A 15647-nucleotide genomic window follows, 5' to 3' on the forward strand; every position below is an offset into this window, starting at 1 on the left:
TACTACTATACTACAAAAATGCTCAGAAGACAACATATCCTTTCCAGCTATTTAAAATCGTTGGGAACGGACTAAAGAGTTTTGCTGTGTGATAGTTAATAGATTTGGAAATATACAAAGTAAGACCAAAAACAAAAAATGCTATTGTTTCACAGATAGCATCAGAACTAAAAAAAGGATGTGTTAATGTGAGGAACAGCATTAAGTGTCCTCTGCTTCTTCTGGGTTCAACAAACCCACTGTCAATTCCGACTCACGCTGACACTTTGTGTCAGAGTAGAAATATCACTCCATTTTAAATGGTTGTAACTTGTCTGTCAGTTTGTCCTACTGTGGTGGCTTGTGAGTTGCTGTGATTTTGAAAGCTATGCCTCCAGTATTTTAAATACCAGCAGGGTCAACCATGGTAGAGAGGTTTCAGATAAGCTTCCAGATGAAGACAGACAAGGAAGAAGGAGTGACAAACTACTTCCAAATATTTAGTCACGGAAAACCTTATGAATAGCAGAGAAACACCGCCAGATATAGTGCTGGAAAATGAGCCCCTCAGGTTGGAAGGCACTAAGGTGGAGAGTCAGAGAAAAAGAGGAAGACCCCCCAACGAGATGGACTGGCCAAGTGGCAGCATCGATGAACTCAAGCGTGGCAACAGTGAGGTTGTGAGGTTGACCCAGGATTGGGCAGTGTTTTGTTCTGCTGTGCATAAGGTCGCGAAGAGTCGGTACCAACTTGATGGCACCTAACAACAACAACAACATTCTCATAGAAGAGTGCAAGTATGGCATAAAATACTAATCTAAAGTTTAGCAGTATGAACTCACTTAGTTCATACTGAAACAAAAGCACAAACAAAACAAAAGTCAAGAAAACCCTTTGGAACAGTTCTACACTGTACCATTCCTCATGGCCTGAGTAACAGGATCTATCCCACCCGAATCCCTGTACTGGTGGGATAATCAGTATTGGCTGATCACATCATGGGGGATAATTACATTATTACACAAATGTCAAACTATATTACTATATAACAACCAAACAACTGAGAATCATGTTTCAGGCAAACTGACATATATTATTAAGGGACACAATTGAATCTATCACACAAATTTACTTTTTATAAAAGCATAAATCTAAGCTTAAAAGACTCTAAAGGTACTTTATTATTGTTGTTAAGTGCCGTGGAGTCGGTTCTGACTCACAGCGACCCCGTACAGGGTTTCTGAGGCTGTAAATCTTTACGGGAGCAGAAAGCCTCATTAGCAGCTGGTAGTTTCAAACTGCTGACCTTGCGGTTCACAGCCCGATTTGTAACCACTACGCTACCAGAGCTCCTTAAGTTTTTTGCTAAACAACAGAAAACACTGTAGTTGTAAAATTCAAGCCATTAGCTTAACTGGTTTATAACAAATGTAAACTAAAATCATATGAAAAATTTTTAAAGGACCCACTTATGAAACAAATTTTTTCAATTTTCAAGTCACTGAAACCGTATCAATATATGTTGTTGTTATTGTTGCTAAGTACCGCGGAGTCAGTTCCAACTCACAGTGACCCTGCACAGGGTTTCCGCAGCTGTAAATCTTTATGGCAGCAGAAAGCCTCATCTTTCTCCTGCGGAACGGCTGGTAGTTACGAACTCCCAACTTTAAGGTTAGCAGCCCGATTCATAACCACTATGCTACCAAAGCTCCTTATATGTGGGGCTTCAAAAAATTTGTAGAAAAATGGAACTAAAAGGTACTGAAAATTTCCCATGAACTTTTTGAAGCCCCATTGTACAGAAAATGTATTACCTATTTATTTACTTATTTGGGCAAACATAGATTTATTAAGGTATATGGATGAGTGTAAAATACTCCGAATATGTCTCAACAAACTGCCTCAACAAAAGGGATACACAATGATAACAAAATTCAAAATGTCTTCCACCTAGTACATTCTTGAACAATCTTCCATCTTAAAATGAATAAACGTATTTCTGATATAATTAGTCAAGTCACTGAAAGGTAAACTCTTAAATATGAAATAATTTAATATTAATTATCAGTAAAAATTTATACTTACTGATTCACATTCCCTTAGCTTTTTCTGAGCCCCATCAAAGTCAAAGTTAACATATAAGCATTCAACAAATTCTGTAATTGGGTCTTTATATGTGTAAGATTCCTGTAAAATAAAGTCAAAGGTAAAGTTGAGTGGGATTTAAGATTGCTTCTAGAATATCACAATATTATTGTGTTCTCCTTCCTTTCCGTCCAACACTTTACCCAGTATCACCTACACAAAGCAAATACTCTATATTACAAAAGATTTTCAAATTCCTTTATCCTTCTGGCAGTCTCCCTTAGAAGAGTGATGAACTTTCCCATCTTATAATGGTGGTGGTGGTAGTTATGTGCCATGGAGTCAGCTCCAAATCACAGTGACTCTGTATAGGGTTTTCAAGACTGTAGCCGTTATGGGAACAGAAAGCCCATCTTTCTTCCACAGAACAGCTGGTAGTTCTGAACTGATGACCATGAGATTATTACTACACTACCAGAACTCCTTCCCCATTTATAACAGTAAGGGTAATTAAGGGTATTCAGACCTTTGTTGTTATTGTTAAGAGCCTTCAGTAGGTTTTGACTCACACTGACCCTGTATAAGTTTTCCAAAGAGTAGCTGGTGAGTTTAAACCTTGTGGGCTAGTACTTATCATACAGTGCCACACCAATGAATGAAAATTACTTCTCTGTGTTCAATTCATTGTTAAATCAAATATTTAGCTTCTTTTCTAATGTAGGATTATTCCTGAAGAGCTCACTGAAAAACAACCAGTACAGCTACAGCTTCTGTACAACTTGGGGACTATTACTGTTGCATTTTGTGAAAAGGTCATTTCTCTGGAGTTGCACAATTAGTAACCCAGCAACAACAGGCCCCAGATCTACTTTGGTCTTTGCAACAAAAGCAATACAAATAGACAAAAGTATCAACCTGGCAGACAGCAGTAATCATTCATACCTCATTTAATAAAAGTATATGTTGGCCTTAAAGATAATAAATGGGCATTTGATACCCTCCCTCTATACTTCATGAATAGTTTTCATTTACTTTTAAGAACTAAGAGTCAGTTCAAACAGAACTTAGACAGACCTTTAGTTTGGGCATTAAAATAAAGAAAGAAAAGAATGAAAGATTTTAGTTTTACCTGTTGAATAACCTTGACTAGGTCTTTGAGAACTTGCCGGCGTTTTCGAACATCTTTATTTGTTATGACTGCTGTCGTCAAATAGCGGAGAATATGTGGACACATTGTCTGAATTGCATTAAGATACCTAAGCAAAAGATATAAAAGTGACAATTTCACTTACTTTAAAACTTTTTTTTATAGTGCTTTAGGTGAAAGTTTGCATAAAAAAACAAGTTAGGATAACTTTATTTTGGTAGAAAAGAATTTTGAAATCCATGCATAGTTTCTTCATAATATACATTGTGCTTGAACTTGTTGAAGACCCCTAGTGTACCACTCTATCTCTCTTTTTTTAAAGTTCTTATTGTGAATTGAGTGATAGTTTACATGGGAGAACATTGATTTTACACTCATCATTTTATTGCAACAATTACAATCCCCTTTGTACAACATCATTCAACAGTATTTACTTCTATTCTTTCTGTTCATTTATTTTTTTTGGTTGTACACAAAAACCCTCAGGAATATATATAATAATTTAAACAACCAAAGGGCACATTGTACAAGCCTGCCTCCTGGCCACCAGCAAAACAGCTTTCTCTTTCCTTGAGTCCAGAGTCCTCAGCTGCTCTATCTCTTCCATGTCATCCTCTCTGCCTCCATCTCTGTTGTTGTTGATTTCTGGATAGGATTCCATATTCTGCTCGCGCTCTTTTCCCTTGATGGTCCTAGGGTTCTTTGTTCCTGGACTGTAAGATTAATTACTCCTCCCCTTTTGTTACAAAACTTCTACCTTTACAATCGTGAAAGTCGCAATTAGTCGTGATAACAACTACTTACTATTGAAGCCTAAGAATCTTATCCCCATCTCTTTTTCACCAGACCCATCTAGACAACATGAAAACTACTCAGTGGGGATTCTACCTTCCCCTGCACACTATGAAACTAAATTCCCTCTTGAAAACTTGTAAGCCAGTCACTTCATGCCTTTATAGCCCCTCATTTTAGGTAGCCAATGTCTTAAGTTGTCTGTCCCTATCAACCCTGTATAGGGATAGGATTGATACTTGATATGAGGACTCCTTCCTCTGAGCTGGTGTTTTGAGCTACTACAGCCATAAGTATAAGGAGCTCTGGTAGAGTAGTGGTTATGAATCGGGCTGCTAACCTCAAAGTCAGCAGTTTGAAACTACCAGCTGTTCCACAGGAGAAAGATGAAGCTTTCTGCTCCCGTAAAGATTTACAGCCTCAGAAACCCTGTACAGGGTCACTATGAGTCAGAATCAACTCCATGGAACATCACGATAACCACCACATCCATAAGTATAGGTCAAATTCATCAAACTGTAGCAATTTACACTTGTTTTCTTGATCAAAAAATTATTTTTATTTTCCTCTAGTCGAATTCTGATCATCAAGCCTATCTTCCAAGTTTTCCCAAATTATGGTACAGGTTAATGTTCATATTTAATTACATTATAGATTGCCCATAAAATGCTGCTTGAACCTTTTAACACTCAACTCTTATCTAGTCCCAAGTTGTTGTTAAGTGTCGACGTATTGTAATTGAAAATGTAAGCTTCAACAGAGGCATATATAAGGCATATAAAAAACAGAGATATATATAAGGAAATACTTCTAAAAAACAATTTACAAAACATTCTGATAATTAGGTATCATAGAGAAAGGAATCAAGAATCTGATGTTTCTAGCTTGGATTTTACCATAGAGAACAAAGGGCAGATTTTAGGAGTAGAGGTTCTAAGTTCAGTTTTTTAAGATGATTTGAACGTCCATACAACACATCCTAAGTAGAGACATCACATCTTCAGCTCAGGACAAAGTCAGGTTCTACAGACTGTAAAGTTCAATGTAAATAAATGGAAGAGAATAGCTTAGCATCTCTCTTCTGTCAGTCTAAATGAAGGGTCAACTCATTTTTCATTTTCATTTGACTCTTCTAACTTCTCCAGGTCTCACTGATACATGCATAATTCAGAGATATATAAATATACTCTCACATGACATCTTATTTAATCAGTTTGGACTGCAAACTATTAAGAAAAGTGACTACATCTCCTCCTCTCTGACACCAAGCTTCGTTCACTTTTTAAAAAAATAGAGAGCCTCAATATTTGTTTTAAAGTCTAATTTCATGATGGTGGTGGTGTTGTGCCGTGGAGTAGGTTCCAACTCCTAGTGCCCCTGGACAGGGTTTCCGAGGCTGTAAATCTTTAAGGAGCAGACAGCCTCATCTTTCTCCTAGGTAGTGTCTGGTAGTTTTAAACTAAACTTGCAGTTAACAATCTGACTTGTAACTCACTAAGGTACCACAGTTCCTTAATTTCATGATGTCACTCTTTTTAGTTCTGTTGAGCCAGTTCCAACTCATAGTAACCCTGTACAGGGTTTCTAAGGAGCAGCTGGTGGGTTTGAACTGCCAACTTTGTGGTTCAAAGTCGAGTGCTAAGCCTACACATGGTGGTGGTAGTATGCAGTGGAGTCAGTTCCGACTCACAGCAACCCTGTATAATAGGGTTTCTGAGGCTGTAAATCTTTATGGAAGCAGAAAGCCTTATCTTTCTCCTGAGGAACAGCTGGCAGTTTCAAACTGCTGATTGTGAGGTTAGCAGACCAACTCTTAACCACTATGCTACCATTTTAGCAAGATTTTTAAACGTAGCACAACCCTACTTCAATTATATAAACCTTACTTCAATTATGGAGAGCTCGGTGGCTCTGTATGATAAGCACTGGACTGCAGACCATAAGGCAGGTGTAGTTCACCAGCCGCTCCATGGGATAAAGAAAAGGCTTTCTGCTCCCCTACAAATTTAAAGCCTCAGGCACCCTACACAGTCAATATGAGTCTGAACCAAGTCAACAGTACTTCAACAATATCAACAACTTCAATTCGACAAAAATTTTCTCGTTATTACCTCATAATTACAAGTCAGGGAATAATCAAAATATCTAATATGCTTCCAAAAAAAAAAAAAAAATATATATATATATAAATATCTACTATGTACAGGATGCAGTAAGAATATAAGTAAAGAAAACTCTGACTTCTAGTATGCATATGATCTAGAAAATAAACCATTTTAACGTTTTTCTTCATTTCAGTGACATTAAGCAAATAAAGGAGTCCTGGTATGGCGCTGTGGGTTAATGCAGTGGCCTGCAAAGTCGGTTTGATAGCTCACCAGCTGCTCCTTGTAAACCCTATGGGTTGGAAGCAACTCGACGGTACTTAACAAGAAGAAGCAATTAAAAACCAAATATAAAGTAGACACAATATACACGAATGGCTTTGTGAAGAAGTAAACCTAAGCTGGACCTTGAAAATCAGGTAGGCTTTGGGAAAATGGAAAAAAGTTAAGAACATTTCTGGAAAGAGAAATGGAAAACAAACCAGGACAGTAAGTAGAATTACAGAGGAATTTAAGATGGGAGAACTTACTTAGAGGTCATCCTAAGCGGGGACATGTAAAATACCTGCATGTAAAAGTGAATCAGGACCTAATTAGAAAAGATAGGAAAAATTCGGGCAGGAAAGGTCTGACTGGGCAAATTCTGGATACTATCCAGTTGACCCGTTAATAGCAAAACTTGAAAATTCTGAGCAAACCCATGTTATTTTTATTTATAAAACAAATTAAGCCACTCATTTGCTAGCTGAATTTTGAAACTTTCTTTTTACAACTGGAGAATAACTATAGTATTATATTACAAATGCATTCTTTCCCCATAATAGCATCTGCATTTAGTGGCAAAACCTCATCTCTAATAACCGATGAACACTGGTTTATCTTACACCTGAGACCTTATCTTGCATATTATGTTACATTTAAAAGTTCAACATTTTTCAAATGTGTAAATCATCTCCATTTTAGATTCAGAATAAATTATGGCAGAAATGGTACTATATATGATGTAAGAGACTTTAACCTGCACTGGCATCTAAATTTTCACTTCAAGGACAAATTTATAAATTATTTTCAAAGTGCTTTCACATCGTAAAAACAAAAAGAAATTCATAGCCTATGTAAAGGATTAAATTTTACATGCACTCAATCTCATTGAATGATATTACTCTGCTATTAGAATTTAAAAATAAGAATATGATACTTTCTCCATTATGATACTGTCTAACAGAGGCAATTGAAAAGCACATACTGGTTATAGACATAAAACTGCAATTTACATGCAAACTAAGCAGAAAGTAGCTACTCACTTAAAGACAAAATTCAGGGAAATGGCTGAAACAATGATCTGGTGAAACAACTGGCTACTTTTGCATATAAAAAACAAATCCAGCAAAACGCAAAACAACTCATGAGGTACCCTGACCCTATGGCAAGGAAAGGGGCACATTTTTGCCCCTCCCAGTAGTACTCAATAGGTATGAAAGGGATATGGGGATAAAAACATTCTAAAACTGATATTTGATGACTGTTTATGATAAGCACTGAATTGCAAGCAAACACACAGATAAACTCTGCTGGGGCCTCAGCATAAATCAGGGTAGTGTCACCAAACTATACTAGCAGTCACTGTAGTTTTCACCACCACACACCTGAATAGGACAAAATGTCAGTTTCACTTAAAAATGTCTTAGACTTTAAAACAAATACTAAGGCTCTCCATTAAAAAATAAAATAAGTGAAGGAAGCTTTGATATTTTAAAATGAACATTTAAAAATGTTTATTTAAAAATATCTTAACCTCTGAGTAGCCATCAATCTGTGTAAGCACAAAGGCCTTCTGGTATACTCGTATACTTCAGTGTCGTGGTTATATTCAGGAAAACTACTTGTGCAACTGTGTCATCAGCTGAATGAGCTGAATTTTGAGCTGCCAACTGAATGAGATTTTTGTACAGGATATATTTTCACTTGAAAGAATGACAGGCAAAACATGGCTACTCAGACTTAGGTATCTGGCATACATTTTTTAGAACATGAATGAATAGAGTCTATCATTTCATAAAAACAACTATAGATGTTGCCAATGGTAAAATTAGAGCTTTTGAGAAAAACTAGAAATTTTGCAAACCTATCTACCACAGGGATCTTGACCATTTTCCACATTTAAAGCCTTCAAAATGAGTTTGGTAGTGAGATTGATGATTTCTGGTACTCTAAAATGTAATGTGTCAACACACTTAGAAGATGTGCATAAATTCACAGAAATAGTATTTTCTATATACCACCAGTGCATGAAACTCATGAAAACAGTATTGTCTACACACCACCAAGGCATGCTGTTAGAAAATGACACACTGGTAAAAGATACACTCAAAATGCTAGACAGACCAATACAATTATAACAGATGAGAATACAGAGTTCACTGATATGGTTTCAAATAACATTTAAAAAATAACAACTTGTCATGTTTTGGCATATTATTATTAAAGAATATTTACAATTATCTGAAGAGGCTATCCAAAACACCTCTCTCTTTTCCAACTACAAGTACATGAAGCTAGACTCTCCTTATTTACTTCAACCAAAGTAATATACCACAGAGAATCATTGAAATTCAGGTATGGAAACAGGTATGAACATCTAGCTGTAAATTAAAGAACTGAAGAGAACTCTTCCAAATTCTCTCATTCCAAAATCTATTTTATGTCAAACCTAATCAAGTTTTTATATTTTCGAGTTTGGTTTAATTTCTAACATAGTACATATATATGCATATCAATAGTTATGATGGTTGTTATGTGCTGTGATGTCAGTTCCGACGCACAGCAACCCTGTATAAGGTTTTCAGGGCTGTAAATGCTTATGGGAAGAGAAAGCCTCATCTTTCCTCCGCTGAGGAGGCTTGAAACACTGGTCTGTGGTTAACAGTCCAATGCTTATCCTACGGAGCCACCATGCTCCTATCAATATATATGTTGTTGTTTTTAAGTGCCGTTAAATGTGTTCCAACTTCTAGCGACCCTGCATAAGGCTTCCGGGGAGCAGCTTGACCTTGCAGTTCAGTGCCTTATCCTGCAGTGCCACACCAGGACTCCATATAGCCAACATAAAACTACACTCAATTATTTTCAATAGTGGTATGGCACTGTAATATAAAGCACTGAACCACAAGGTGGGTTTGAAACACAAGGTCAGCAGTTCAAACTCATCAGCTGCTCCTTGGAAATCCTATACAAGGTCAATGAGTTGGAACCGACTCAATGGCACTTATCAGCAACAACAAAGGGGCACTAAGACCAAGATGCTCAAGAACTACTGTCTTGAAACAATAATATTTCTAAGGTATTGCTGATGTCAATTTTCTTTCTTCCAAAAAACAAATAAAATTAAAACCATTATTATTCCTAATTCTGTTTATATCTTCTTCTCACTTAATGTACTGACTAGTTTTAAGACTGATAATTTCAATATTACTAATTTTATTTTCATTACCTGTTATTGCTTTTCTGCACGTTGTAAAGGTTTTACCTTTAAACCTGGTACTAAACCCTCTCCGGGGATCACCTTTCAGCCAAATATTAGACAGTAACACCCGTGAGAAACATACTCCTTAGAACAATCAGACACTAACCAAAAGGGCAGCCTTTGCCTAAAAAAAAAAAGTTCAAAAGGCAGGAAAGAAGGGCGACCAAAACAGGGAACCCAGGGAGGAATGAGGAAAAGTGCTGCTACATTGTGAAGATTGCAACCAATATCACAAAACAAAAAAAAATGTATAAATTGCTATATGGAAGACTCATTTGCTCTGTAAACTTTCACCCAAACCACAATAAATAATGTTTTAACAGAAATCTCATGGGATTTGCTTTCCTGGTTTAGAGGTTTAGGGTCATGGTTTCATGGAACACATCCGTTAATTTGCCTATTGAATCTGTTTAGTGCCTAGGGTCTTAAAAGTTTGCAAGTGGCAGTCCAAGACACAATTAGTCTCTATTTAGAAGGAGAGTCAGGAATATGAAGATATGGAATGTGTAGCTAACTGCCTCCACAAACAACTAACTGCTTTGTCATGAGATGAAAAAAAATAAAAAAGAATGGTGCCTGGCTAACATTACTAAACATTCTGATCAAAGATTCTATAGAAGAACCCTGGTGAAAAGAAACAATGCAAAACAAAATTTCATATTCTCATGAATTCCAGGTTTTCTACAGTCATGGGAGCTGACAGAGCCTCCTAAACTATAGCCCGGAGATAACCTTTAAATGGTAAAACAAAAGCCATCCCCTGAAATTGTTTTAAAACCAACAAATTAGGTATGTATCGTTGAATCAAAAACTGACCTGCTTTGTAAACCATCACCAAATTCACAACAAAAATTTAAAAGCACTGAGGAAACAAGGTTGTTCTTGACATGAAGAACCCTTCCATTTCAGCTGGAATTCGGAGTCAATGCATTCATTCGTAAGGAATCTAGTTTCCTAGGTGGATTAACTAGGTTTATAGGGATGGGAAATTTAGATATTGGTTATCAAAAATGGGGGGCGGGGCTACAAAGGCAGGGTGGTGCTGTGGGTTGATGTGCTGGACTGCAGTCGGTTTGAGCCGCAAGGACAGCAGTTCAAAGCTCACCAGCTGCTCTTCGGAAACCCTTTACAGGGTTGCTATGAGTTGGAACCGACTCAAAGGCACTTAACAACAACGATAAAGGCATCAAGTGGCTGGCTTACAAGCTTTCATGAGTGTGCTTAGTTGCAGAATGGGGGTGGGGAGAGACACATAGCAGAATGGATAAGAAAACAAGATCCTTCAGTATGTGGTCTACAAGAGCCATACCGAGCCATATCAAATAGACACCATCTAAATGCCCATCACCAGAATAATGGCTAAACAAATGCTGGTACATACACACAATGGAATACTACAAAATGTTTCAGAATGATGACGAGTTTATGAAACACCTCATAACATGGTTGAACCCAGAGGACATTATGCTGAGTGAAATTAGTCAATCACAAAAGGACAAATATTGTATGAAACAATCGATGATAGTTATGTTGTTGTTGTTGTTGTTGTTGTTAAGTACCGTGGAGTGGGTTCCAACTCATGGTGACCCTGCACAGGGTTTCCGACACTGTAAGTCTTTACGGGAGCAGAACGCCTCATCTTTCTCCCACAGAACCGCTGGTAGTTTCGAACTGCTGATCTTGAGGTTGGCAGCCTGACTCGTAACCACTACGCTACCAGAGATGGTTATAGGTGGGGGGAATTATTCAAGGGCTAGAAGGTAGATACAAGTTAACATGGGTAACAGGGCAAGCAATACACAGCAAGAGGGAGGTTAGCAGAGGAAAGATGAAGGCAGTGGGAGACACAGGGAGGAATGCAATAGATAAAGTAAATAGAGGTAAATAATAACTGTTGGTACATGGAGAGGATTGCAACCATGTAATGAAGCAAAGTATATGGTTTATTGAATGTAAAACTGATGTATCTACTGCTCTATAAACTGCTATTCAACTCACAATAAAACGCTGAATAAAACACACAAAGTTAAAAGTAAAAAAACCAATGAGATTATGTTCTCTAAGAACTCTCTATATGGGACCTGAAATCCTGGTGTGGCGCTGTGGGCTAATGACCAGTTTCAACCACAAGGTTGACAGCTCAAGCTTATCAGCCGCTCCTCAGAGATCCCATACAGGGCTGCCATGAGTCAGAACAGACTCGAAGGCCTTCAACGAGAATATGAGATCCAGTGACAACAGCAACTAGAAAGACTATAGAGGAACCATACATATGGGTCAGTGAGTTTATGTTAACCCAGGAAGAATAACTCAGAACAAGGAGGGTGAAAACAGTGGCACAACTAAAAAAATTTAATCAATATCACTATATTGTGTATGTAAAAATTGTTTAATTGGTATAATTTTTTGCATTGCATAGTCTCAAACCCAACAAAGATAAAATTTTTAAATAAATAAATGTATGGAAAGTTGAAAAAACTATTTTCCCTTTAATAATAAAATATCTGAACCTATAAACTAATATTTGAGTGCTTCTTTGACAGACATATTTTCAATATTGAATATTTCATTTTTACTTTGATCTGGTTACAAGACTTACTTAAATTTATCAGAATTTGCATAATCCAATATTGTGATTTCCTACTTTTATAACACCACACAAAATTTTAAATAAATATACAATTTTTATCTTTAAAACTTCTGGGATCTTGATTATTGTTGTTGTTGTTATGTGCCGTGAAGTCGGTTCTGACCCATAGTGACCCTGTACAGGGTTTCCGAGGCTATAAATCTTTACGGGAGCAGAAAGCCTCATCTTTCTCCCGCAGAACAGCTGGTAGTTTCGAACTGGTGACCTTGTGGTTCACAGCCCGATTTGTAACCACTACGCTACCAGAGCTCCTTATCTTGATTAATACTACCTAGTATTTCTAATGGAGTCCAGATGTGGAGCTGTAGAATCAGCACTGAACAGGTAATCAAAAAGTTGGCATTCAAACCCACCAGGTTCTCCAAGGAAACCCTCTATGAGGTCGCTATGAGTCAGAACCGACTCAGTGGTGCTCAAAAACAGTCATTTCTAATATCAATAAACAAATGATTCAACTAAAGAATTAAACATTGATTTATTTCACTCAGGTTAGTATCCTCTAGGGTTTAACCATGTTGTTAAGTATTTTGTGACTTCATCACTATTCTTTAATGTTTCATACTATTATTCCACTGTGTGTATGGAACAAAGTTTAGGCATTCATTCACTTAGGATGTTTCCATCATTTTGCTACTGTGAATAATACTGCAATGAACATGGTGTGCATTTATATATATTTGCACACCAATTTTTAAAGAAAAAAATTTTTTAAAGAAAAACACTTTCCATAGTGGTTGTACCATTTTACAGTCCCACAGTAATGTATGAGAGTTCCATCTCTCAATTCCACTGCCAGCATTTCCTGTCTTTTTGGACTGTGCTAGTCCTGGTGTGGCGCTGTGAGTTAATGCATCACACTGCAAAGCCGTTTGAATGGCAAGGTTGACAGTTCAGGCTCAACAGCTGCTCCTCGAAAACTCTATATAGGGTTACTATGTGTCAGAACCGACTCAATGGCATTTAACAACAGCATTATTGCTATGGACATTATGCTCAGTGAAATCAGTAAATCACAAAAGGGCAAATATTGCATGAGATCACTACTATAAAAACTCAAGAAAACATTTATACACAGAATAAAACATTCTGTGATGGTTGCCAGAAAAACAAGGGAGGGGAGAGGGAATTGCTAACTAGAGAGTAAATATTCATCAACTTAGGTTAAGAGAAAGGCCATATACAGTAAGAGGGAAGGCAGCACAGTATGACATATGCAAAGGAAGACACAGAGAGGTGCACCAGAGTTGCAGCAAACAAAGGTAAATTTTACAACTACATAATGCAGTAATAACAGTAATAATAAACAAGTAGATACCTAGGTAGCTAGTCAAGCTGACTACGTATGGGAAAGTGAACTGTACTATACCCATAAGCATATATAGGTTTGGCAAAGGATATTTCTATGTAAGTATTTGTATGTTGTTGTTATGTGCTGTGAAGTCAGTTCCGACTCATAGCGACCCTGTACAGGGTTTTGAGGCTATAAATCTTTACAGGTGCAGAAAGCCTCATCTTTCTCCTGTGGAACAGCTGGTAGTTTCAAACTGCTGCCTATGGATTAGCAGCCCGACTTGTAACCACTACGCTACCAGAGCTCCTTAAGTATTTGTATATTTGCTGCAAATATATGCAAGTATGCCAAAGAGCCTCTACTCATCCATCAGTACTATGGTGGCTTGTGTGTTGCCCTAATGCTGGAAACTATGCCACCAGTATTTTAAATAGCAGATGGGTACACTCATGGCAGACAGGTTTCTGCTAAGCTTCCAAACTACGACAGAGTAGGAAGGAGAGGCAGACAACTTCCGAAGGTTTAGCCACTGAACACCGTATGACTAAGCACCAGAATATTGTCTGAATACAGTGCTGGAAGATGAGCCTCTCAGGTTAGAAGGCACATAAAATATGAATGGGGAAAATTTTCCTCTCTTCAAGTAGACTGACCATGATGATATGAGTGGAATTTAAAGTTTTAGGGACCTTCACTTGTTGATGGGGCACAATTCATAATGAGGAGATATAACTGTAAACATCCATTAATAATCTGAACATGGAATGTATGAAGTATGAATCTAGAAAACTGGGAAGTTGTCAAAAATGAAATGGAATGTATAAAGATCAATATCCTAGGCACTGTTTTTTTCTTAAGTGCTGTCAAGTCAGTTCCAAGTCTTAGTGACCCTGCAAAGGGGCCAAGAAGCGGCTGGTGAGTTTCAATCACAAACCTGGCAATTCCAATGACCTTGTGGTATATAGCACATATCCTACCACCACACCAGGACTCCTATTCCTATGAATTGGTACTAGAAATTTTGAATAAGACAATTCTGTATTTTACGATGCCAGGAATGACAAATTGAGGTAGAATGGCATCACATTCATCATCAAAGAGAACACTTCAAGATCTATTTTGTACTATAATGCTGTCTGTGATAGGATAATATCCATACACACACAAGGATAACCAGTTAATACTACTACTATTCAAATTTACGCACCATGCACTAAAGCCAGTGATGAGCTTGAACCGCCGACCTTGCAGTTCAATGGTTTTGCGGTCTGGCGCATTAACTCACAGCGCCGACTCTGGTAGCATAGTGGATTAAAAACTGGGCTGCTAACCACAGAGTCAGTAGTTCAAACATAGCAGCAGCTCTGTGGAAGAAACATGAGTCCTTTCTGCCCCTGTAAAGATTCAGAGCCTCTGAAACGTTATACAGAGCTGCTGTGAGTCATAACCAACTCAATGGCATACAACCACCACCACCAACTTCTTCAATCTGAAACTGACCAAATATGCAATCAAGATGTATTGATAATTACTAGTGATTGGAATATAAAGGCTGGAAACAAAGAGGAAGGATCAATAGATGGAAAATATGGTGTTGGAGATAGAAACGATGCTGAAGATGACATGAAAGAATTCTGCAAGACCAAACGACTTTTTCAACGCAAATACCTTTTTTGAAAAAACATAAAAGACGACTATACACATAGAACTCACCAGATGGAATACACAGAAAACAAACAGACTATATCTGTGCAAAGAGACACTGGAAAAAGCTCCATGTCATCACCCAAAACAAGGCCAGGGACAGACTGTGGAACGGACCATCAATTGCTCATATGCAACTTCAGGCTGAAGCTGAAGAAAATTAACACAAGTCCAAGAGAGCCAAAATTTAATGTTGAACATATTTCACCTGAATTTAGAGATCATTTTAAGAACAGATTTGATGCATTAGACACTAAAGACCAAAAACCAGAAGAGTTATGGGATGACATCAAGAATATCACACAGGAAGAAAGCAAAAGATCATTAAGAAGACAAGAAATAAGGAAATAACCAAAATGGATGTCAGAAGC

At 37.4% G+C, this 15647-nt stretch overlaps 1 protein-coding gene across 1 annotated transcript in view; it reads right to left on the bottom strand.

Moving 5' to 3' along the window:
- The window catches only part of EIF3E (eukaryotic translation initiation factor 3, subunit E), a 60051-nt gene that overhangs the window by 11854 nt on the left and 32550 nt on the right, over nt 1–15647 (bottom strand). The window contains exons 8-9 of the mRNA XM_006830641.1: nt 3194–3320; nt 2065–2166 (exon numbers count right to left, since the gene is read on the bottom strand). Coding sequence (XP_006830704.1) covers nt 2065–2166; nt 3194–3320 — 229 coding nt within the window. The remainder of the gene's footprint in view (nt 1–2064; nt 2167–3193; nt 3321–15647) is intronic.

Source organism: Chrysochloris asiatica, unplaced genomic scaffold, assembly GCF_000296735.1.
Source record: "Chrysochloris asiatica unplaced genomic scaffold, ChrAsi1.0 scaffold00001, whole genome shotgun sequence".
Lineage (NCBI taxonomy): Eukaryota > Metazoa > Chordata > Mammalia > Afrosoricida > Chrysochloridae > Chrysochloris > Chrysochloris asiatica.